This window comes from Myotis lucifugus, unplaced genomic scaffold (assembly GCF_000147115.1).
Source record: "Myotis lucifugus unplaced genomic scaffold, Myoluc2.0 scaffold_695, whole genome shotgun sequence".
Classification (NCBI taxonomy): domain Eukaryota; kingdom Metazoa; phylum Chordata; class Mammalia; order Chiroptera; family Vespertilionidae; genus Myotis; species Myotis lucifugus.
In genome coordinates, this window is record NW_005871743.1 from 175301 (window position 1) to 200845 (window position 25545).

A 25545-nucleotide genomic window follows, 5' to 3' on the forward strand; every position below is an offset into this window, starting at 1 on the left:
GGGTGGGGAGGGCCTCAAAGACAGGTGGTTGGTGCCTGACGCCGGTTTAGCCGCCCAGTGAATAAACCGGCGCAAGGATTACACCAGCCACGCCCACCCTCCAGCGTGCAGGGGCAGCCAGCGCATTCGGCCTGGCCCTGCCCCCCTCACCTCTGGTACCGACCTGGGGCCCCACCCTCCGCTTACTGGCTCCTGGGTGCTCCAGGCGTCAGCTTAAGCTTCACGCGAGGGCTCTAGTAACCGTTCTAACCCCCGGGAGAGACGGACCCGCTCCCCTTTCCCCAGGGGGGACCCCCTTCTCGGGGCTTGTCCCCCCTGGAAAGGCCCCCTCCTTCACACGTTCCCCAAGGACCCAAAGGAATCCCCCCCCTTTCCTCCTCTTTCTTCTTCTTCTTCTTTTTCTCTTTCCCCCCTTCTTTTTCGTTCCCTCCCCCGTGCACGAGCGGGGGGGGGGGGGGGGGGGGGGGGGGTGCGGGAAAGGGGTTTTTTGCGGCCACCTGCCCGGTCCTCAGCGGTCCCTCCAGCGCAGATAGGACTGGGCTTTGCTGCCTCCCGTGGCGACCCGCTCCGGGTCCTCAGCAGGTCGCAGGCTCCACCCCAGGGACGGCTCCTCAGTCACCGAAGTTCTCTGGGCGGGTTTTCCGTGTGTGTATCCGTTGGCCTCCGTAGAGGTCACAGGCTTGTCTGTCTGCCAGTCACTCTGCGCGCAGTGGTCTGTGCCCAGGAGCCAAGTCCAAGTTCGTCCATTTACCCAACAGGTGCTCCCTGATGAAACCTCGTCGGCAGATGTGTCTCCCTTCCCTTACCTTGCCTCCTGTACCCTTCCGGCCAGGTGAGGGGGCAGTGGCCTGGCTGGTGGGAAGGAACCTGTGCAGGGAGGGCCCCCACCTCTGTCCTGGGCGGGCTTCCTACCAGAGTCTCTGGTCTCTGGAGGCTGTAGGTAGGGTTGAGGGTCCCAGAAAGGGCCCTCTGCTGGCCTGGCTCTGCCCTGCAGCTCCCATTTTCCTGTCTTAAGTCCCTCCTCTCTTCCTTCCCCAACCCCATTGACCCTGACCATCCCTTGACCAGAGCCTAAGGCCTCCTACTCTTGCTCCTTTCCTGGGCTGGGCCACGCAGGTGAGGCCCAGCAGCCAGGAACCTGGAACTGGCAGTCGGAGCCTGAGCAGTGGGCCAGGTCGGTTCGCCAGCAGTTGGATGCCCAGCTCCTCGTGGTCTCGAAGACGTGGGTAGACTCATCTCCCAAAGAGGCACCATATGATGCCCTGGAGTCTCAGCACCAGCAGAGGCGGCAGAGGCAGTTCCTGAAGGCGCTGACTCAGTCACTGCCTGGCCTGCGGCGCCTGGTCACTGAGCTCCGCACTCTGTTCTCAGCTGTGCTCCAGGACGGCAGCCTGGAGGCCTGGCACTACCTGCACGCAGTGCTCTGCCTGCTGCCTCCATACCAGGCGCTGCTAGTGGGCCACCTGGATCTGCTGCCCTTCCTGGAGCAGCTGTACCGCTGGGCACCCTGGGTCCAAACCCAGCTCCAGCTGGACCTGCTCGATGCCATAGACCAGGCCTTTCCCCGAGACACCTCTTTGGTAGAGAGTGCCTCTCATGTTGACTGCTGCCTTCAGAAGCAGAGGTTCCGTCAGGGGCCTCCCATCCCAGCATGCCCTTTTGTGCGGGCCAGGAGGAGTGGGCAGCAAGGAGAGGAAAAGTTAGCCACGTGGCTGCGGCCACTGACTCTGCCTGAGCTGCAGCACAGCCTGGGCATTGTGGGTGCCGAGGTGGCTATGAATGAGGCACCGTGGCGAGATGGCCTTGGCCTCCTGTCCTTGGCACTGGCAGCAGACATCCCGGTACAGTATGAAAGCGGTGGCACTGACGACATGGAGGAGGAGCCTGTTGGAAGAAAAAAGACTATGTAAGTGAGGGACCCAGTCTGGGGTTCTGAGCGGAGCAGAGAAAGAAGCCAGTTTATGGGTGCCTCCTGCGGAGGGGGGGGGGGTTGGTTGTCAAAAGGCAGCTCTCTATTGATTTTAGTGATTAGCCTAACCACAAGCCAACCAGGTGTGAGGCTGCTCCTCTCTCTCCTCTCTTTCTTTGTTTTTTAAATATATTTTTATTGATTTTAGAGAGGAAGGGAGAGGGATAGAGAGATAGAAACATCAATGATGAGAGAATCATTGATCAGCTGCCTCCTGCACACCCCCTACTGGGGATCAAGCCTGCAACCCAGACATGTGCCCTAGGCTGGAATTGAACCCGGGACCCTTCAGTCTGCAGGCTGATGCTCTATCCACTGAGCCCAACCGGCTAGGGCTCCTCTCTTCCTTTTTGTCTGCAAAATTAACCCAGTGGTCTTAGTGTTAATCCCCACAGGAAACTGCAGAAACTTATGAAAATCAAGTCAGGTCTGAGGAAGCCAAAGCTTCAGAGGACAGCTTGAGTTCCCAGACTTCTTTCTCAGATGGTGCTGGAAGCCGCCTTAGTTTTCCTCTCACTCATTCATAATCCCCAAGCCGAGCCTCTGGGCTGCCCTAGTGCTGGGTGCTGCATGCTGGGTACAGGTCTTCCCCTCGGGATGCTTCTGGATGTGTGCTTGTCTGGGGGCCTTTCCACTCATGTCAGTGTGAGCTAAGCCATCTCCAGGGCAGCTTCAAGTTGCCAGCACTGCCGGAGGGACTTCATTCTGATCCTTCCAGGGTCTTCTTCCTGCCTTGCCAGTGTGGGTATCCTGGGCCCTCTAGTGATGACCCCCTCCCCCCAATCTGGCTCTTGTTGTTTTCTTCAGGATTTCAGAATGCCAACAGAGACCTCCTTTTCTGAGAGTTCTCTAACTCTAGTCTTGGAATCCCTTCCCAATCCTCTGGATTGATTTTTTTTTTGCATATATATATATATACTGAGTGGCCAGATTAGTATGACTGGCCAGATTATTATGACCACCCCATCAGTACTTCATTGACACTTCCAAAAATACTGAATATTGAAAAATTCCTAAGCAAATACTCTCAAAGTTTTATTATTATTACTAGAGGCCTGTTGCATGAAGAGATTCATACAATAGGCCTTCCCTTCCCTTGGCTGCTGGCACCGATTTGCCTCTGGCACCCAGGACCCAGGCCTTTGCTCTGGCCAGGCTCTGGCCAGAACCAGCCCCGGAGCCGTCTGGCTTCGCTGCTTCGGCCTCAGGGCCTTCCGGCTTCGCTCCGCCACTTGCAGCCTACGTATGCAAATTAACCGTCATCTTTGTTGGGTTAATTTGCATACTCTCCTGATTGGCTGGTTAGCGTAGCGAAGGTGCGGTCAATTTACATGTTTGTCTATTATTAGGTAAGATTATTTGCATAACTAATTCACTTCATTGTACGGATGGGGTGGTCACAATAATCTGGCTAGTCATAATAATCTGGCCACTATATATATATATATATATATATATATATATATATATATATATGCCTAAGTGACCATTAGAACTGGGTGATCCAAAGACCAGCTGGTAGCTATGATGTGCACAGACTACCAGGGGGAAGACCCTCAATGCAGGAGCTGCCCCCTGGTGGTCAGTGTGCTCTCACAGCCAACCTCCTGGGACTGGCCAACCTCCCGTGGTCCCTCCCCATGGCTGGTCTGATCAGGGCTGGGGGAGACGGCCCAGATTGGCCCTGATCGCAGGCCAGGCCGAAGGACCCCACCCGTGCACAAATTCGTGCACCAAATCTCCTGGTTCATAGGTTAATGTTCAACCCCTAAGCCATGCCAGCTGGTCATGGGTTGCTTTTCTAAGTGCTTTGCAGCTTGTGTGTGACACATTCATGATCTGGCTACTTTTGCCTTTAATCCAGCTCGACTTCGTCAGTTTTTGCTAAGGTAATGTCTGGGTCAAATTTTCTCTGAAGCCTTAGTACGCTAATGGTGGACAGAGAGGCAGGCTCCTGCAGGCCCTGACGGCAGGTGGCCGGCGCCTACAATTTATGCCTTCAATAACCCCAGCCGGCTCCCTTTTACACTGTGTCCCCGTGTAAGTTTCCTTTCCTGGAGGAACTTAACTGAAGTGAGAATGGGCTGAGATGTAGGGAAGGGGTCAAGTTTTCTCTGCCCTCTCTTGGACCTGGTGTCACACATCTGAGGCCTAGCTAATGTGGCTTAATTTGCATGAAGTTTTCCAGGACTGGTCTCTAAGGCATTCATTCATTCAATAAGCATTATGGATGTTTAATATATATTAGGAGCTGCTAGATGCTGAGGATACAAAAGTGAATAAGATGGACTCCATCTCCTCCCTTGGGTCTTACAGCTTAGTTAGGGGGTTAAATGTTATATACGTCGATACAAGTAACATATAATTACAAATTGTGCTAAGCGCTATAAAATCTGGCTGCTCCTCTGGTGTGTGTGTACAGTCAGGGGAAAGCACATCAGAGGAGGAGGAGGTTGGTGAGAGCCCTTGCAGTGGGATTGCGTGAGGAGGAAGCCAGACTGTAGTGCATTTAGGAGTGAATGGGAGATGAAGTAGAAATCACATTTTACTATTCTGTCATGAAGTTTGGCTTGATAGGGAGAGAGATACAGTAGGACAGACGATTGAAAGAAGAGTAGTGTCTGGGCAGAACTCTTAAAAAAAGGAGGGGGGAGATGTTCATAGCCCTTAAGACAGTGCTTGAGAAGTGGGTGTTCGATAAATATATGTAGAGGGAATAAATAAATATAGGCTAATGGTAAGAAGAACAGACTGAAAATTCCTCATGAAGAAGGGACAGGCAGTGGTTCTCAACTTTCTGGCCCTTTAAATACAGTTCCTCATGTTGTGACCCAACCATAAAATTATTTTCGTTGCTACTTGAGGTAAGAGCCTAACCCTAGACCTGTAATGTTGCTACTGTTAGGAATCGTAATGTAAATATCTGATATGCAGGATGGTCTTAGGCGACCCCTGTGAAAAGGGTTGTTCGACCGCCAAAGGGGTCTCGACCCACAGGTTGAGAACCGCTGGGATAGGGGATCCAGAGCACAAATGGAGGGATTGACCTAGTAAGAGAAGAAAGGACACTCCTTCCTCTCAAATTGGGGGACAAGTTTAGGATGGGAGCCCATACAGATAAATATGCAGGAAGGCAGCCAACGTGGGGGAGTTAGTCCATGGCTGAAAGCCTCAGTTTTCTCTGGGCAGAGAAGGGAGGAGCTGGGGGCTGGGCAGCGTTGGGCATAGGGTGGGGGTTGGTGGAGGCCTAGACAGCAGCTGAGGACACAGAAAGAGGCAGCTGCCTGAGGGCCGGTGCTAAGACATCGGAGCAGAGTGAGCCCACAGTGGAGATTGGACATCAGTAACGTAGAACGGAGCCAATATTCCTGGTTCTGTGATCTTCTGAACCTACTTAGATCACAGAGGACTTTAATGGTTAAGGAAGTGGACCTTCCATAGCAGTTACACCATTACAAGGACGTCCTGATCCAACCTCAAGGTCATAAACCAGTGAAGGCAAACCTATGACACACGTGTCAGAGGTGACACGTGAACTCATTTTTTTGGGACACTGGTATTCTTTGGTTAAGTCTAAGTCTAATTATTCAGAGGGTTGTGTGTGTGTGCGCGCTCGACGTCACTCCAACTAAAACTACTAGTCCGGTAAAATTTTTCATATCCATTCTGTTGACTGGTGTGGTAGAAGTGTAAGAAGATTGAGGGGGGTTGAAGGATGCACCATTGGGTCCTGGCTGAAAAAGAAAGTATGTGAAGCTAGAGGTTGGGAAGAGCAAGAAAGAGTCACAGGCATGGAGATCAGGTAGGGTTGGAAAGCAGCTACAATGGGAGCAAAGATAGGTGGTCTAGAAGGTTAGGAAGGCTGCCAGAGAGGAGAAATCCAGGGCTGTGGGCTTGCAAGGTGATGAGCTGGGAAAATAAAAGTACTCCCCTTACTTTTACTCAGTACTACAAAATACCTACTTCACAGGAGATGCAATCAATCCAGAGTGACTAGTCATTTATCAGAGGAAGGAGTTGTCCGTGCACACGTCTGTGTGAACGTGGTTGCCTGACTGTGCCTTCCCATGGACTGGGTGTGCTCGCATGGGTGGCAGAAAGGCTCGGACAGTGCCACAGCAGGTCCTCTCAGCACCAGACTGACCCAGCTCCTGCTCTCACGGCCAACAGTGGCACCCTGACCCCTTTGCTCTGCTTTGTCTCTCCTGACTTTTTCTCATCCAGGTCTCAGCTTGACTCTGAAGTTTCTGAAAAGACCTTCAAAAAGAGCAGCACTGGCGGCCTCCCTCCGACTTCCCGCCTGAGTAGCCAGGCAATGGCCATTCTGAAGACAGAGAGATACTTGAAGAAGATCCACTTCGTCTACCTCAATGTGGCTCCTAGCCGGCACTTTAGGTAAGAGCCTAACCCTAGACCTCAGCTCCTTCCACTCCCTGATTTCCTCCCATGTTCTCTCTCCATCCTCTCTGCTCTCCTGCACTTTCTCCACCCCCCCCCCATATTTCTCCTCTGTCTCCCAGTATCCCGCCCCTTCCCTTCACCTCAGCCTCTCAGCCTTTTGTCTGAGTCATCCTCTTCCACCTTGGGCTCTGTCTGCTTTATTCTATCCTAGAATGATAGAAGCGTTTGGCCATTACCTCAGAAAGGAATTTAATGGTGACCTCTCCAAACTCCAGTGCATGAATCGGGTGTTTGTTTAAATCTTTATAGTGTCAGGGAAGTTTTGTGTTTCCCAAAGCATCCTGGCTCCTCGGACTAAACCAAAATCTCTCTTTTAACAATTACCCCTCAGTCTTAGTTTGATCTCTGGGGCTATAAAAGCAAGTCCCTTCCTCCCACATGACTCTAGAGGCATTCATTCACTTTCTTCCGTTAGATCCAAATCTTACATATTTCCAAAAGCCCTGTTCAAGTCCCATCTCTTCTCAGAAGTAATAATAACAATTACCATTAATTGAGCTTTCCTGTATACCAGGCATTGTGTTAATAACTACATGAGATATGTTATTTAATTCTCACCATATTATTTCCATATATGAGATGAGTAGACGGATATATAGAGAAGTTAAGTGACTTGTCCAAAGCCACATTAGTGGTGGAAACAAGATTTACAACTAGGACTGTCTTAATTTACTTATTTTTAATATATTTTTATTGATTTCAGAGAGGAAGGAATAGGGAAAGATAGAAAGGTCAATAATGAGAGAGAATCACTGATTGGCTACCTTCTGCATGCCCCACCCTGGAGATCGAGCCCGTAACCTAGGCATGTGCCCCTGATTGGGAACTGAACTGTGACCCTTTGGTTCGTAGGTCGACCACTGAGCCACACTGATCGGGCTGGACATGCTTTTAAGCAGTATCTGAGAGCCTTATTTCTGTATACACTGATCTTTTTCTCCTGGACTTACATAGCACTATTGATCTGTATCATCTATTCATTTACTGATCAATTCATTAACAAACTTTCACTGAGAGCATTGTGCCAGTTATTAAGCAATTGTGTCTTGGTTCTAATTTTACTCTTCTCTCTCTGCTTTGTGATACTTGGGCTGAGACTGAAAAGTCATTTCTCATTTTTCAGCTGGCCTCCTGTTAGGCTTGATTAATAGGGGTGCTAGGAGGAGGCTGGACCGCCGGATAAGAGGAGAAGGGCCTTTCTCCTGCCTTTGCTTGCTCTTCCTGTCAGCCTTGCACCAGGCTGCTCCACCCTGACAGCAGCCGGCACTTTCTGCATCAGCCTCTTCATGATCCTGGGAGGTACCAATGCCAGCCAGGTGGTACCTTCCCATCAGAATTCTGAGTCACAACTCTGCAAGGCCCCTCCTCCAAAATACTTAGGTACTGGTAGCAGCCAGGAAATTCAACTGCCAACTCCACAACCCCTCCTCCAAGCTCACAGCTTCTAAGACCCCAAACATCTTTCCTTTGCTCCTCTAGTTGTGGCACTGGCATCCATTTCCTGCAGTCATTACCTCTGTGTTACCTTAGTGTTCCCTTTTTGCTTTCTCAGTTCTCTGATACTAAAAAACACATTCTCACCCTGGCCGATGTGGCTCATCCCAATCAAGGGCACATACCTGGGTTGCAGGTTCAATTCCCAACCCCAGTCAGGGCACATGCAGGAGGCAGCCGATCAATGTGTCTCATTTACATAAATGTTTCTCTCTCTCTCCTCCCCCTTCCTCCCTTCTACTCTCTCTACAAAATCAATGGAAAAAATGCCCTCAGCTGAGGATTAAAAAACAAAACAAACACACACACCACATTCTCTCTATTGGATTCACTTTGTTATACTGTCTACTGTGGTTTTGGTTTTCCTGTTGGGACCCTGACAGATACAGTACTTGGTATCATGAGTAGTTCCAGGAAATGAGCTCCTTGCCAATGGGAAATACTAATAGGATACTAGTAATCCATGGCATGTAGTGCCATCACAAATAATTAAAGTGATCACTTTTGGTGGAATGTGATGAGCTACCTACTGCCACCTAGTGGCGGTTACACATGACTGTCTGGCAGTAATGTTAGTGATGGTAATGATGTGGGATGAGATGCCAATTGGCCATGGTGGAAAGCTAACTAGTTTACTGCAACAAGATACAGCTATTATATAGCTACATGTAGATTGTTTTGAAGGTGGAGTGCAGGTGCATTTCTCTGCAGTAAGAGGATTTGGTGGGATTGTAAGATAGCTCTGGAGGTGCCTTGTTCACGAGGTGGCAGTTTCCCCCTTTTTGGCCTGTGTCTAGTCTTCTCATTGCCCCTTGCGTTTCCCCATTCTCAATTACTCCAAGTGGCATTCTTTGATGGTCTCTGATGTTATTTCAGTGTCTAGAGATATATGAATTTCATCATTTCCAAGCTGCACATTTTTTTCACATTTTGACACCTCTGAAATTGCGATGCATCTTACAAATCGATGGAGTATCATATTGGGAGCATTTTTTCTTTCATTAAGAAATGCTGCATCTTACAATGAATGGAAATCTTAGATTTGATGGGATGTAAGGTATCCAGGTTTGGAGATATGAACTTGGAATTGGCTAGGTGCTTTTTTTTCCTCTTTCCATCTATCCTTGGCTTCTATTTCTTCTTAATCATAGTTGATCCATCTTTCTATTTTGAAGATCATTCTGCTCTTTTACCCCTCTTCTACAGCCTTCTTTCCTGCCTCCTTAAAAAAAAATCTCCCCTGCCTTCTTTTGTCCCTTCCTGAAGCCTGCACACGTTCCCAGGGCTCCCACTGATCAGAGCCCCCTTTTAAAGGCCCTACAGCCTGGTGGTGGTGCCGCCAAACAAGGTGAATCCTGAGCACTACATCTTCTCGCCCTTTGGGGTCCTGCATGTACATCCTAAGGAGGCCACCGAGACAATGACGCTGGGTACCTGGCACCGCCACTTCGTCCTCTGGCAACACCTCCAGCTCATTCCGTTCTTCAAGTACTGCCTCTTACGCAAGGCCTGGGCCTGGTAGGTGATGATGGCTGTGGGGTTGGGGGGAAGTGCTGCAGAGAGCAAGCTGCATGTCGCCACTCCCTCTGCTCTGTAGCTGGAGGAAGACCGTGAAGTTTCAGAGGCTGCACCGGTGCCGGGATTTCCTGGGGAGGCACCTGCTCTTTGCCGTGCCCCACTTTGGAGTGGCGCTGCTCCATATCAGCAGGTGAGGTCTTCAAAACACAACTTCGGTGGATTTTAAAAATCATTTTTAGAAAAAGAAATAACATGTTCCTTGTAGAAAATTTGGAAAATACAAAGAAGCACAAGGGGAAATCAGTTTTAATCCCTCCACCCATAGGTAGTAACCACTACGAACATTTTGTTGCATATTCTTCTATCTTTTTTCTATCACACATATAATTGTGATCAGACTTTACATATTGTTAAGTAACCCATTTTTTTTTTACCTCTGAATAATATATTCTGAACATATCACTGTGTACTTATGCACTCCTACACCAGGTTACCCCAGATCACACAATGATTAAGTATCACATCTGGGGATCTAGCTCAGGTGGTTGATTCCACAGTATTACTTGGGTTCTTTCTTTGGAAAAGCTTAGTTGTCTCTATTTTCAGTACTCTCCTGCTTTCTCTGCTCTCCTCAGCCACTCCAATTACCTTCTGTGACAGGAGTTGCAATCTCAAATGCCTATGGGCCCCAAGCAGGAGCTATGGAAGGAATGCAGTGGGTTAGATGCAAGACATGACAAAGTCTGGGGACTGTGATCTGGAGATGGCATTGGAAGAGAACAGTCATGCTCAGTTCTCATGGACTGTTGCCATTGGAGCAGAGGCCCAGCATGTCAGCCACCTTATTTTTCAGGGTTGCCTGGAAATGCACATTTTGTTGTAAAATTTCTTAATTTTACCTGGTTAGCTCAAATTTTTATTAAGACACCATTTCAGTCAGAATGTGGCCCCTGGGCTGCCAGTTTGTAACCTATACTCTGGGCATCCTCCAGCCTAGCCTAATCATCATGGTGTTAATCAAAAGCAGAAGGGCTTGGAGGCTGGACTGATCTGAATTTAAATCCTGGACACTAGCAAGGGGCTTGACTCTGAGCCTCAGTTGCCTGATCTGAATAGAGATAAAGATTTCTGCTACACAGCTGTAGTGAGAATTAAATGAGATTGTGAATATAAAGTACCATGTTCAGTGCCTCATAATAGCTACCAAATAAATGACACCCATTAGGATCATCCTCTGCTCATTGGAGGTCTTTCATATCTCTCTCTCTCTCTCTCTCTCTCTCTCTCTCTTCCTCTTTTTTAAGGGTGTTTAGAGATGTGGTATTTTCAGGGTGGGTGGTGGAGAATGGATAACAGAAGTGGGATTCCTCAGGGATAGTCAGCCTATAGCAGTGATGGCGAACCTTTTGAGCTCGGCGTGTCAGCATTTTGAAAAACCCTAACTTAACTCTGGTGCTGTGTCACATATAGAAATTTTTTGATATTTGCAACCATAGTAAAACAAAGACTTATATTTTGGATATTTATTTTATATATTTAAATGCCATTTAACAAAGAAAAATCAACCAAAAAAATGAGTTCGCGTGTCACCTCTGACAGGCGTGTCATAGGTTTGCCATCACTGGCCTATAGGGAAGTGACAGGTCCATCACCTTTGATCCTTAAACTCCCCCGTCCATTTAGACTAGCAGGGCCCTCAGCTTCCCCTAGTCCAAGGAGGAAGCCTCTGTAGTCTCTCCTTCTAAGTCAGACCTTGGGCTCTATTTGACCCTTTCTCCTGGCAGGAAGGTCACTCAGGGTAAACATTTGCACATACCCCAGGCCTCTCCCGAAGAATTCCCCAGCCAGCAACTTCCTGGGCTTGAATTCTTCCAAAGAATTCTCAAGAGGGAGCTGTGGCTGTCGGTCACTGGGGATATTATAACCTTTCGAAACCTTTGCTCATTCTGAGGTGAGCTGAGCTAGCAAGAGGTCAAATGTGTCCAAGGAGAGAGGGCTGAGAAGCGGCTCTGACCAGTGTGGCCCTTGATTCCAGGCTTCTGCAGGAGCTGCACTCTGTGTCCTGGCTCCCCCAGGAGCCGGACCGGTGCTACGAGCTGCTGGACCTGCAGCGGGCTCTAACCCAGGAGAACCACAAGGCCCTGGAGCTGCTTTCTCGCTGTCTGCAACTCTGCAAGTCCATCCTGGACATGGTAAGAGGCTCCAGTGTATGGTGACCCCTTTCTCCAAGCTGAGCTGCCAGAGTTCCAGCTCCCTCTTGGCTTGAGCTTCTCCTGGGATCCCCTGGGTGGCCTGGGCTCTGCAGTTGGCTCAACCGTTGTTCTGCCCAGCAACAGCAGCCTCTGCCCCGGGCTGGCTGGATCAGTAACAGGTGGGCAGAGACTTGGACTCAGCCTTTCCCTAAGGGTTGGTCCTGGCCTTGAGCAGGGAGGACAAGGAACATAACAACATCTATTTTTCAGTTGTTTGTGCCAGGGGCACTAGGGAATTTGAGAGTTGGAATCCTGATCTGTCATACTGCTAGGCTTATCTTTGAACCAATCTTGCAACTTTGGCAGGTGCTGTGGCTCGTAGAAGCACTCAATGATGGCATCCTTCCTAACTTTGCCTACTTTGCATCTGCGGTGCATGCCCCCGGCCAGGGGCCTGGGAGGCCCTGCTGTGTACTTGCCTCTTCCCCATGACCTATCATCATGGTTTTTTGTCTGTCAGGTGGGGCTGGATGACTTACAAAGTTCTCTGGCTAATCACCATCTGTAGATAGTCCAGTTCTGAGAGGGCCCACCCAGATTTTGTGAAAATGAGAAATGATGTGAAGGAGGCCCTTGGTACATTCATACGGGGAAATGGTCTTTAGCCTCCAGACAGCAATAGCTGGACCTGGTATTGCACTGAACTGAATGGGGCAAAAGGTGGGGGTGAGGTGCTCCATGGCCTTTCCCTACCTCCAGTTCCTATTTCCACCTTTGTTTTAATGTTATGAAACTAGTTATAACTTTCTTATAGTCAGTAGTATGTGTGTGTGTGTATATATATATATATATATATATTTTACCCAAGGATATTTTCTCCATTGATTTTTAGAGAGCGTGTAAGGGAGGGAGAGACAGAAATAGAGATAAACATTGATGTAAGAGAGACACATCAATCGGTTGCCTCCCACACACGTCCTGGCAGGGATTGAGCCCATAATCAAGGTATGTGCCCTTGACCAGAATTGAACCCAGAACCCTTCAGTCCTCGGGCCCTAGTGCTTATTATAGGTTATGCTGTATAGTAGGTGCTCAGTGACTATTTGTTGAATGAATGAATGAATGAATGTCAAGTGTGAATTTGTATCCATATCTTTCTCCCAAGCAATATAAGAACCTTAGCACTCTCCTAATTTCCTTCCTCTCCTCTTTCTCCCTTCACCCTCTACCCTTTCTAATGTGCTCATATTAATATATCTTGGAGGAATTTAAATTGATTTCTTATGAACATTCTTGCTTTACAGCCTACCCATTTAGAATTAACAATATGTTTCACAAATTTCTGTGCTCATTCAATCTACTCATAGACCATTTCATGCTCTTGTATTCATATTTCTCTGTCAGAAATATACTATTGTTATTGGGTGTGGTTGTTTCTTTAAGAGAAAATCTGTAATTGGTAAATTTGTGGATTTTTTATATATCTAAAAATGTCTTTATTCATTCTCAAACATCAGTGATACTGTGGCTACTAATAGATTCAGAATTCCAGGTTTAAAAAATGTCCTCAGAAGTTTGAAGATACTGTCCCTAGTGGTGAGGTTTTAAATTGCATTCTGATTATATTCTGTTGTAATAATTACTGTTTGTTAGGTTTTATCTGAACTGGCACTCAGCGAGCTCTTTAATGCAAGGTGACAGATTTCTTTTACAAATATTTACTGTGGAACTGCCAGTGACCGGCACTGGGTTAAGCAATAGAGAAGTAAAATGTGTGCCGGAGGCCTCCTCCTCAAAGATTTTAGCCTGTCGTGGCGAGTCACACAAGCAACTAGATAATAAAGACGCACTGGACTCGGGGCCATAAAGTGGGAAGCACTCGGTACTGAGAGCATTTTTTTCTTCATGTTCAATTTTGCTTGTTTATTGAAAGTATTACATGTCTTCTTTTTCCCCCCCGATTAACCCCTCCCCTGTCACTCCCACCCCCAAGGGCAAGCCCCCACCGCCCCAGTGTCTGTGCCCATTGGTCATGCTAATATGCATACAAGTCCTTTGGTTGATCTCTAACTGCCCCCATCCCCTGCCTTCTCCCCAAAATTTGACAGTCTGCTCACTGGCACCTTGTCTCTGGATCCATTTTTGTTCATCAGTTTATGTTGATCATTATATCCCACATATAAGTGAGATCATGTGATATTTATCTTTCTCCGACTGGCTTATTTCACTTAGCATAATACCCTGAGAGCATTTTAAAAAATACATTTTTTTATTGATTTCAAGGAGAAGAAGGGAGAGGGAAGGAGAGAAACATTAATGATGAGAGAGAATTATTGATCAGCTGCCTCCTGTACACCCCCTACTGGGGATCAAGTCCAGTAGCTCTGACCAGGAATGGAACCCTGACCTCCTGGTTCATGAATCGATGCTCAACCACTGAGCAACACTGGGTGAGCGGTACTGAGAGTATTGCTGGAGCACAGAAGAGGCCATCTCGCCAAGTCTGAGGGCACGTGTGCATGATGTGCCTGGCTTAAGTCTCAGCTGCCTGTCTGGGTCTCAGAAAACTTGGATTTGAGCTCAGGGTTAGCAGAAAACAGTTCATAGTCACCAGTTAGTTTTAATTACAAGCTCTATGGAGCATCAAAAAGGACAAGAGAGCAACAAGGACAAAATGTCCATTTGGCCAAGAATATCTTCCTGGTATCTCCCCTCTGTTCCTCAACAGGACAGGCCCCGAGAGGTGGTACCTGTCAGCAGACTTTGTGGGATGAGGCCCCTCCCAGATGTGAGAAGAGCCCACAGAGAAGCTCCCAGACTTTTATCTCACATCCCCCGCCTCCCACAGAAAGTCTGAGCCGGTACACAAAGGCAGCTTCTGCTATCACATAAGGCAGTATTCTGCTGGTCAACAGGCCACACCACCCACCCAGTGATTAGAGTCCATATCCTGGAGTTATTGTGGCCTTACGTATCCAACCTTTCTCTTTTTTTGTCTAATCTGTGCCGTGTGGACCTCTCTGTTTACACATGCACACATTTTTCTACTTGAGTTTCCCCCCCTCGGGCTTTTAGTAGACAGGCCTGACCTATCAAAATAATGCATTGTGGCCTCTCAATATCTATTCTCAATTTCACATCTTCCCTGGTCACTTAAAGGTGTCTGGGGCTATCTCTACTAAAAAGCAGCCCTCTGTGTGTAAATCTAGGTTCTAGGTTTCTGGCTCCAAGACCTGAGCATTTTGCACAGGCCAGTGGGTTGCCAGTTTGTTCTCCATCCCTCATTCTTGTCTTTTAAAAAAATTTTAATTCATTTCAGAGAGGAAGGGAGAGAGGGAGAGACAGATAGAAACATCAATGATGAGACAGAATCATTGATTGGCTGCCTTCTGCACGCCCCCCCCCCCCGCCCCGCCCCACGGGGGATCGAGACAGCAACCTGGGCATGTGCCCTGACCCGGGAATCGAACCCTGACCTGTTTCAGCCAGTGAGCCACCCCGGCTGGGCCATCCCTCTTTCTCCAGTGAGTTTTCCACTCTCTGTGCCGGCAGGTTCAGGAGGATACATATCAAATGCAACAGGGCCTGCAGGAGCGAGTGAAGAACTGCCAGAGGGTCGGAACAGACCAAAGCTCCATATACCTGCGGAAGGTGCAGTGCCAGCAGCTGGAGCAGAAGCTGAAGCGAGTAGAGACCTGGCTGCTGCAGCTGGGACAACTGGCCCGCCTGGTGCACTACATGATTTGCCAGAGCCTCGTGTCCATCATAGAGGAGAAGATAACCTCTTTTGTGGCCAACATCCTGAAAGTGAGGTGGCGGCGGCATGGGTGGAGGTGGGCAGGCAGTCGAGGGCCAGCTGGCGGGGAGCGGATACTGACATCTAGCCCCATGACCTCTCCTGACCCTTCTTTATAGGCCCCGAGGCAGAATCCCTTTCTCTCAGCCCAGCTGGTCTTTGACAGGCATGGCCAGCTGTCTCATGAGCCCTGTATTGAAGACATAATCCAGATTCTAACTGGGGGCCTACAGCATGTCAAGGTTTCTGCTCTGAAGGTATTCTGGTTGGGCAGGGGGCTGGCTGTAGGAATTTCTAAATTTTATCCTCAGAAGCTTTCAGCCTGGTCCGAACCCTCATTGTTTTCCATTTCTGCCCCTTCACCATACGGTGACATGCAGGTAATGAAGTCTACAGACCTGAAGACCTCTGAGGATTCCCTGAATTCTGAAGGTATTTAAGGAGACTTAGGCAGAGGGTAGGAGGAGGGGAAGAAGCGGGGAGGGCACATGCAGGGTGCTAAGGGCATTGCCAGAGAGTCAGGCTTTGGGTGTGGGTGGAGCGTTTCTAACCTGAGCACTTCCCTCCCCATAAGAGTGGTCTAACAATGAAAACAAGAAGTCACAAGGTAGGTGCTTCCAGGCGAGGTCCAGTGGCTCAAAAACGCCATCAAGTACCAGGCTCTTTATATCCTTCCCCCAACTCCTTCCTGGGTTTAGCTTTAGGTAAGGGCACATCTGCTTAGAGGGGTATGTGTGGTAAGAGAGGCTGCAATCACAAAACCGTTGTTTCATCCTCAGGCTTACTGCCACATAACGGCAAGGTGAGCCGCAGTTCTAAGCATCCCATCCGCAAGCAAAATCAGGGAAAAGGGGGAGGCAAGGGAGAGAGCCAAGAGCCGAAGTGGGGAGGCGAGGTAGAAGAGCATTGCCAACAAGACAGTGAGATTTGATGGCGACTTGGGCTGGGCAGAGGGGCAGGCAGTGGCAGAGATGGTGAGAATGGGTTGGATTCTGGATATATGTTTAATGTAGAGCCAACAGGATTTTGCGATCGCTGGGTGTGTGTTGAGAGAGAGAGGAGTCAAAGACTAAAATTTCTGACTGGAGCGACTGGAAGAATGGAGCTCCCGTTTGCTGAGGTTGGAAGACTGCAGGAAGAGCAGTTTTGGGGAGGGAGAAATCAGAGCTCATTTTTGGTCCTACTTGAGGTACATATTAGACATCCAAGTGGAGAGGTAGAGTAGGCAGTCGTTTCAATGGGATTGGCATTCAGGGAGAGATCTGAGAGAGAGATAAATTTGGAAGCAAATAGATGGTGTTTAAAACCACTACACTGGGTGAGCTCACTTAGAAAATGAGTACAGATAAGAGATCTGAGCCCTGGGTGTGTGTGTGGGGGGGGGGGGCAGGCACTATAATGTTAGGTGTTGTTAGTAAGGATCTAATTTCTAAACATTTTGATGCTTTCCCCCCCTTTTTAACTGTTTGAGTCCAAGCAGCGCGATTGCCCTGCTTGGTATTTCTCGACATAAAATAAAACAAGCGCTATCACGCTGTTTGGGTCTTTTCGTACTCATTTAGAGAAAGCGCGGTTGCGCTGTTTGGGATTCTTCGACAGTGTTTTTTCAATACCCCCTGGGACTCAAACGAATCGTATGTTTTCTCAACATAAAATCTCAGCAGCGTGATCGCGCTGCTTGGGACTCAAACGGTTAATAAAGTGTTTTTGTTGTTGTTGTTGTTGTTGTTAATCCTTACCTGAGGATATTTTTTCCCACTGATTTTTAGAGAGAGTACAAGGCAGGGGGAGAAACAGAGAGAGAGAAATATCTATGTGAAAGAGACACATCGATTGGTTGCCTCTGCACGGGGCCGAGACTGAGCCTGCAACTGAGGCGTGCCCTTGACCAGAATCAAACCCTAGCCTAGACCCTTCAGTCAGTGGGCCGGTGTTCTAACCACTAAGCAACCGCTAGGGCTAAAGTTTTTTTCTTTTTTAAATATATTTTATTGATTTCTTACAGAGAGGAATAGAGAGTTAGAAACATCGATGAGAGAGAAACATCGATCAGCTGCCTCCTGCACACCCGCCACTGGGGATGTGCCCGCAACCAAGGTACATGCCCTTGACCGGAATCAAACCCCGGGACTCTTCAGTCCACAGGCCGACGCTCTAGCCACTGAGCCAAACTGGTCAGGGCAGGGCTAAAGTTTTAATGTGAATACAGACTTTGTCAATTAACCAGTTCCTAAGAAGTTACAAGGGAGGCCAGGTTTACGGGTCCTTGAGGAGGATCCTGAGTACTGGCACGCTCAGCATCCTTTCCCACCTCCTCCTACAGACTGCTCTTCCCAGACCCCCTTGCTACTAGAGTGTTTTTCAGCTCTTCTGTGTATTTGCAACCCACTTAGTGTTCTATAATGTCCTTCCTGCTTACACTAGCTAGAGTAAACCCTCTTCTCTCCACCTGAACCCTAACCACTGAATTCCTCCATGGGTCTGGTGCACTGTGTTTGTAATAAGAAGTACGTGTAAACTCACTCATGAGCAGGGTGTGTGTGTGTGTGTGTGTGTGTGTGTGGACACATTTTAGGGAGGTCATGTGGGGGCCCTGGAGGGCACTCATGGACAATTATGGCATGTGTCCCACTAGAAAAAGGTGAAGAAGAAGGCTCAAACACGGAAATCCTGATGCCCAAGTCCCAGGATGATGTTGTGCAGATCTTCTGTGGCCCGAATGTAGGATTGGTGTGGCCCTGGAAGTCTCACACCATCACCCAAGCGCTGGAGGTCCGTGGATACCGGCTGCGGAGCCAGTGCTTGCCCCCCAATTACAAGCAGCTGCAAGAGGACCTAAATAACAACCCGCGAATCCAGCAGGCGCTGGCTATACAACAGGCCCTGCTGGTGGTGAGAACAGAGACATGAGGAGTGGGAGGGCGCCTGCCAAGCCCCGTCACAGCTGCCCGCCTCTGCCCTAAGCACCTTGTCTGCCCCTAGGACATGCTGTGGGAGGTGCAGGAATTCTGCCGGGACCATCACTGGATGACAGACATGTATAAGTTTCTGCAAGCCTGGGGGCCGCAGAAGCTGGAGTCTATGAGAGGTTGTCCTATCAGCAACTACCAGACGCTGGTGAGCCACCTGGACGGTTGGCAGGCCGGCGTCTCCCAGATGCCTATCGAGTTGATCACAAAAGGCAAGTTGCTGCTGCTGAGCTGCCGTGATATACAGGCGGACCTGGGTGAGTGCCGCTTCCCCTCCCTCCTTTTCCTCCCGCCTCCTTCCCTCATCCACGCGGCTTTGCTGGTGTCTGGAATGTAGCTGCAGGCCCCTCATTGGAGCTGCAGAGCTTCCCAGAGCCCCAGGTCCCAGCCCCTTCCCTGTGCAACTGCAGGTGTGACCCCTGAAGAGGACAGCCTCTTCCCCATTCTCCTTGGGAACCATGTTCCTGCCACCAGACGCTTCCTGTTCTTATGGCGTGGAGTTCAACCGAACGCAACTGAGAAAAATCTTAGTGTCCGTTACCTGCAGGGACGAGAGACTATCGGGCCTATGCTTTCTCTGTGAAGGTGGGAGGCCGTGGAGCTGGGGCCTGAAAGAGTTTGCCTGAAAGTCCTTGCCTGCCCAGCCCTCCCTGCCTTTGCTCTTCGACCGATGAAGCACTTGCCTAAAGTGCTCCCCTCTTCCCCTCGCCCTGTCCTAAATGTACAGGGGGTTCAAGCTGGCAAGGAAGGAAGAGAGAGGGCCCGTGATTGGCCTGCTTTTGTTCTGACCCTGTTCAGGGCAGCCTTTGCGCCACTGGTACTTGGAAAGCCTGTGTCCTTTCTAGTTTGTTGGCTTCTTGATTCTTAGTCCAGAATCAACTGGCTTCTTCAAAAAGAGCAGATGGAGAGAGAAAGCATGGGGTTCAGGATCCTGGCTGTTTTCCACTGATGCATGTGACCTTAAGTCACCGAGCTTCAGTGTTATTTATAACATGGGAAAAATAATGGAAGTCACTCCCAGGGTCATGACAGGGAAGATTGAATGAGGTATCATGTGTGATATTCCCAGCATTGAGTATGGCATGCAGTGGGTGCTTAATTTTTTCATGTCACCTTATTCTCTTCTGTCTGCTGTAATCCTTCTTGCTGAGTTTACCTTTTTATCCTGCCACTCTGTTGCTCTCCTCACTGGGCTCCCTTGAACAGTGAATGATATAATTACCCACTATGGTGAGTTGTTCTTATCAAAACTTTAACTTCATCCTTTTTAAAAATATATATTTCATTGATTTTTCACAGAGAGGAAGGGAGAGGGATAGAGAGTTAGAAACATCGATCAGCTGCCTCCTGCACACCCCTCACTGGGGATGTGCCCGCAACCAAGGCACATGCCCTTGACCGGAATCGAACCTGGGACCCTTCAGTCCACAGGCCGACGCTCTCTCCATTGAGCCAAACTGGTTAGGGCTTAACTTCATCCTTTAGTCTTTCCTTTCCCTAACTCCACCACATCCAACCTGTCACCAAATCATTTCCGTGTGTCTGTCTCCTAAATACCTCTCAAATCTATTACCCCCGCCACCCATCCCGTCCATTTCTAACTTCAGCCTAAACGTGGCACTTTATCAGTCCATTGCTCCTTTGTGCCACACCGTGTCGCTGTTGAGCTCCTCTCTGCCTTCACTGCCTGATGCTGCAGGTCCAAAAGCAGCACCATGGCAATGGCCTAGCTCCTGTCATAGGCCAGAGGGATAGTTTGAAAAGGATAAGTTCCTGTTCTCTTCTACTTGTGTGCCCCTCAATAGGTTCCCTTTCTCTTGGTTTTCTCAGCTCTTGGTGCCCAGTCCTCTTGGTTACGTCCTCCAAGACCCCAGAAGGGCCATCCCCAGTATGTCTCAATTACGTGTCCCTGGAATTCACTGCCCCCCTTTGCAGTGGAAGAGGTGCTCATAGGGGATAAGCTGATTCACTTTTCACCCCTCAAAACAAAACAGAAAGTGTAACAGAGTGGAGCCAGGCTGTCTGAGTTTGAGTCCTTGCTCTGCCACTGTGTGATGTTGATACAGTTACTGAACCACTCTGAGCCTCAGTTTGCTTCTCTGTAAGATAGGGACAATAATAATATATACCTCAGAGGGGTTTTTGTGAGGATTAAATGGGTTCATACAGGCAAAGTAGTTGGCATTGTATCGGGCATGTAGTGGCACTGTATTTTGTGGTATCGTTTATATCATATTTCTGTGCTCTTCTGTGCATTATTTTAACATTTCTGAACTTAAGGGGTATATTAAGATGGATGGCATGTCAGAGTTTAGATGGCATCACTTTTTTCTTTTTTTGTGGTCTATGAAAGAATGGTGCCTCCTGCAATTGGTAGCATCTTAGGTTTGATGAGGTCCCATCTTGATATTATGCCTGCCCTCGACACAATAGGCTTGTTCCTATGGCCAAAGGCAGCCCCCACGCTTGTCTCCTAGCCCCGTATCCTCTTTCCTTGCACCCTTAAAAGGAAAAGGCCGCTGACCCACTCCTCTCGCTGTCTCTCCTATCAGAGCAGAAGCAGTACGACTCCCCAGGCAGAAGGCGCTCATCTGCAGTAGGGCATTCTGCTATTCATAACCATGTTTCATCTGTGTGCTGTGCCTTTGCCCCTCGGAGCATGAACTGCTCGATACATTCAGCTCCAATGTCCCCCTCTCTGAGGCTTTCCCCAGCCTCCCTGGGCCTCGCCGCTTCTCACTATGCCAGGTTGAGGACTCGTGGGCACTTATCACATTGGTTTTTGATGATCTGTTTATGTATCTGTCTCTGCCACCATATTGTAAGCTTCCTTGGCTGGAAACCCTTTCTGTCTCACTCACTCACTCTTGTGTACCCGGGCCCAGCACAGGCCCCGGTGCTTAGCAGCTGCTCGGACACTGGGCCGGGCTCCAGTAAGCGTTCAGTGAGCGAGGGAATGAATTCATGGTCTGGTGTCCCCTTCCCACTCCCACTCTGGGCCCACAGCACTCCCTCAGCACCCCTTTTGTTGTGCACCCCTTAACACCTCACCCTCCTCTGTGTTCAGAATCCAAGCTGGGGAGCATCAGGAAGGAAATTCTTAAGCATGTCCAGGGCGAGAGCTGGAGCCGCAGCCAGCAACTGATGAAGGAGCTCACAGATTTCATCGAAGCCTTCCAAATCATCAACTCCGACATTCACACCATTGCCCGGTGCTCCCAGAAGGTGGGCCCTCCCCCTCTTTCCTTCCCAGCCTACCCGGGGCCCATCCTGCTCAGACGCTCAGCAGGACTCAGCTGAGCTCCCAGCAGGGCCGAGGCTCTTAGACTGCGCTCACATGGGTGACCTGCCCTTGCTACCTCTCGCCCTGCTCTCCTGGCTCAGTTTCCCCAGGGCAGGGGGAGGCCCCCAGGAGAAGAGAGAGACACTGTCCTGCTTTCAGAGGCAAAGGTCTGCTCCTGTCCAGTCAGATAGGGATCAGTTGCCCTGTCGCAGGGTAATGATGTGGAGGGGGCGGAGCAGTGCTGTCTGCAGAGAGGCCTGGATGAGATGGGGCGTGACCTCAGACTGCCCCTGCTCCCAGTGGGTTACTGGGAGGCAGCTGGAGTCTGCAGCCTCCAGCAGGTGGGCGTGCCCCTCGGGGTGCTGCCGGGATGTGGCGGGGGGTGCCGGTCTCATGCTGGGGGCCCCTGCAGTTGAACAAGGCCCATGAGCAGTACAGTGAGCTGGAGGAACGGACGGAATACATACGGGCCCTCCACGAGCTCATCCGCAAACACTTCAGTCTCTTCAGTGCGGACACCGAGGCGCTGGACATCTCGGTGAGAAGGCAACCCCGGGAGCCACCCCTCCGCCCGGCCCTCCTCCCTCACAAGCACGTGGACCTGACTGCCCTCTGCCTGCCCCCCAGCTCCTGGATCTGTGGGAGGCATTTCAGTTTGAGAGAAGCCAGGCCTCCGAGTTCCTGCTCAGCAAGCGACATGTCATCGTGCCCAAGCTGCAGCAGCTGATGGCGGCGGCGCTGGCCGAGCTGGACGGCCTGATCGGGAAGGCCCTGTCCAGCCCCTACCTGGACCCTGCACAGGAGCAGAAGAGCATGGAGAACCAGCTCATCGCCCTGGGGCAACAGTTCCAGGATACCACCAGCTACCTCAGCGAACTGCACCACGCCTACACCACCTTCACTGGTACCCAGGGTCCCCGCCCCCTCCACCCCCACCCTGTGAGCAACCCCCCAGCTGAGAGAAGGGTTTGGACTCAAGGTCCTGTGTCCTGTGTGCCCCTAAGCAAGTTCTGGGGATCTCACACCTTCACTGGTCTCTTTTATATGTGAAAATTGCAGGACAGAATCTTCATACATTGGATATAGTGCGGTGCTTAGGATGGGGAGACGGGACTCAGTCTGGGAGGGAAGGCAGACCGGGGAATGTTCCCTTAGGATGTGATGGGGTCAGAGGGCTAAACCCGTGCAGGAGAAGGCGAAGGCGTCCTTATAGTAGTACCAGCCTTTGTGTAGCCCTGTTCAACCCAGCCCTGCACCGGGCAGCAGGCCCCGGTGAACGTGGTCTTCATGCTTCCAGCCAGTGTGGTGTAGAGTCAGCTGCTGGGGCCTCACTGGCCCACAGCACAGAGCTCCTGGTCTTACGTCTTCCATGCAGCGGTGCCGCTCCTTCCCTTCTGCCTGTAAAGAACAGTGTGGGCTCAGGTTCCTTTTTTCCTCAGGTGCCCTCACTTCTATCAGTCACTTCCGTCCGTTCAAAGACACATTGCTTCTCAGTTGCTTCTTGGCCAACCTCACTATGACCACCTCTCCCCGTGGGCCTCCCACATTCAGGGCTGTTGGCCAAGTGTGAGATGTTGGACAATGGGACCATCCTCAAGCAAGGGACTTTTTCTTTAGCTAAGTATTAGGAGACCCTCATCCTCTACTCTGACCTTGACCGCGGACCTTGACCTTTCCTGCTAGTTTTGGAGATGTTTGTGGAAAAGCACAGCAGTGGATGCAGGCCCTGTAGTGCAAGGCCCAGGAAGCCCCACAGCATGGCTTTTACTTCTTTCTTCCCTGTCTCCTCACCAGACTTCCAGGTTTTGTTAAAATCATCTTAGATCTAGATGATTAAAACTACCTTTATTTTCCATTAAGCATCTTTTACTCTTTACTTTTGACCTTTGCTTTGTTTTACAACCATGTTAGCAACTATTTGGACATCTAAGGATTCCTGGTTTTGTTTATGAATTACCATTTTTAAAAATACCACATCTTTTCATTATTTTTGTTCTTTCCTTGGATGGCTGTCATGTTTGAGGTTGTTTGTTTGTTTTTCTAGGAAGAAAATTAGAGGGGTTAATGTTTCTAAGTTCCTATGCTGAAAATGCCCTTTCTAATGTCCTTATATCACAGCTTGGCTAAATATTGAATTCTGAGGTTTTCCTCAAGTTTAGGTATTACATCACTGTCTTCGACATGTAGCATTGTGGACAAATATCAATCTTATTTTCCCCTTCGTAGATGATATGTTTATCAATTACTTAAAATGGTTCTTATGTTTGCTCTGGCCTCCTTCCAGAATTCTTATTTGTGTATTGGATTTTCTGGATCACTCCTCCACTTTTTATCTTCTTTATCATCACCTCTTTTTTTTATTTTTTTAGTTCTGAGGAAATATTGTGTTTGTTTTATAAGCTTCCACTTTCTGTAGTATCTACTCTGTAATTTCCATTGCATTTTAAAACACACATTCACATGTTGCATGTATGTGCATGTTTATGTGCACATGAACAAGGATATAAGCATATGTCCATAATAGCAAGGCACCACACTGTGCCCTGTCTTGGTTTCTAATATCATTGCTGTGGCTAGGAACCAGGGCTCCTCAGGGAATGGATGATCCCAGGGCCGTGGCAGGGCAGGTATAAGATGAGCCTGGAATATCTTTTCAACCAGAAAGTAAGGAAATGTGAACTTCTTTTAAAAAGTGATGGGAGCATGTCACAAGGACACAGAAGGGACACCAACTGGCCAAATCTGGGACAATTTGAGCACCAAAGTTCAAATGAAACGACTGGAAAACCCGGAATGTATTATCCACACTAGTAATAAGAAAGGCTGTGGGGAATGTTCTTAAAGAGGTGGGCTGCTTAGGCCTCATTAAAAAGGAGAGTTTTGAGCAAGGGCTTGAATTTGGTGAGCGCGGGAGCCCCTGGTTCTCTGAGGGAACAGTGCTCCAGAATAATCGGTCAGTCAAGGACCCCCGGCAGGAGGGAGCCCCTGGGGACCTGAGCCACAGTAAGGAGCCTGCTGTGGCCTGAGTCGGGTGAGTGAGATGGAGTCTAATAGAAGAGGAGCCCTTCCCTTGTACTGCCATTGGGTTGTCTCAGATAGCCTGTCCTTGGGACAACTGTCCCTTGGATTGTCTCCACCTCCATTGTTCTACTAAACAATTTTGGACCCCCCCCACCCCACCCTGGCACTTTTGGGACCCTGCCTTCTGTCATCATGGGCTCTTGACTGACCATCCCCCACCACGCCCTTGCCCCCACACATAACCCAGGCCTCAGCCAGCCCTGTCCCACAGGGGATGAGAGTCCCGTGCCCTTGCCAATCTGTGGGATCCATCCTATCCTGCATCAGCAGAGCATCTGGCACCTGTACCGAGTCATCTCTGAAAACATCAGTGATTGGAAGTGCATGGCTTTTGCCAAGGTGCTGACACCCTTCCTTGGAACTCCTGCCTGGGAATGGAGAGCCTGCAGGGGGGTGAGGTGGGGGAGGGTCTCCAGCTGACACTGAGCCCTTCTCCCTACAGTTCAGCCTGCCTATGGCCCAGGAGAAGATAGAGGGCTGGCTGACAGAGGTGGCCCGGTTGAATGCCACCATGGGCCTGCACAACCCAGTCCTGCAGTACTGCATCCACATTCTGGAGGAGTTCCACATCTACCTGCCCTTGCTCACCAAGCTGAGCAGCCTCCAGCTGCATGGCCTCAACTTCCAAGTCCTCCTTCGAGGTGTGTTTATAAGTAGAGTCAGAGAGAGGAGGGGAAGGGAAGGGAAGGACACAGGGGTTAGAACAATGCAACAGCTCAGTCACTCTTGTTGGGAACATCTTCCTTCCCTGGGTTGCTCCCTGCCACCCCCAAAGCACCATG

General features: G+C 49.5%; 1 protein-coding gene across 1 annotated transcript in view; it reads left to right on the plus strand.

Annotated features, from left to right (window-relative positions):
- The first annotated feature begins 786 nt into the window (after nucleotides 1-786).
- Nucleotides 787-25545, plus strand: part of DNHD1 (dynein heavy chain domain 1) — a 51139-nt gene continuing 26380 nt past the window's right edge. Inside the window, 16 exon segments of the mRNA XM_023746563.1 lie at nucleotides 787-832; nucleotides 1117-1906; nucleotides 6194-6364; nucleotides 9239-9442; nucleotides 9522-9632; nucleotides 11478-11634; nucleotides 15187-15441; nucleotides 15550-15687; nucleotides 15811-15862; nucleotides 18066-18322; nucleotides 18413-18656; nucleotides 21467-21624; nucleotides 22095-22245; nucleotides 22248-22586; nucleotides 24975-25102; nucleotides 25206-25404. Coding sequence (XP_023602331.1) covers nucleotides 787-832; nucleotides 1117-1906; nucleotides 6194-6364; nucleotides 9239-9442; nucleotides 9522-9632; nucleotides 11478-11634; nucleotides 15187-15441; nucleotides 15550-15687; nucleotides 15811-15862; nucleotides 18066-18322; nucleotides 18413-18656; nucleotides 21467-21624; nucleotides 22095-22245; nucleotides 22248-22586; nucleotides 24975-25102; nucleotides 25206-25404 — 3400 coding nt within the window.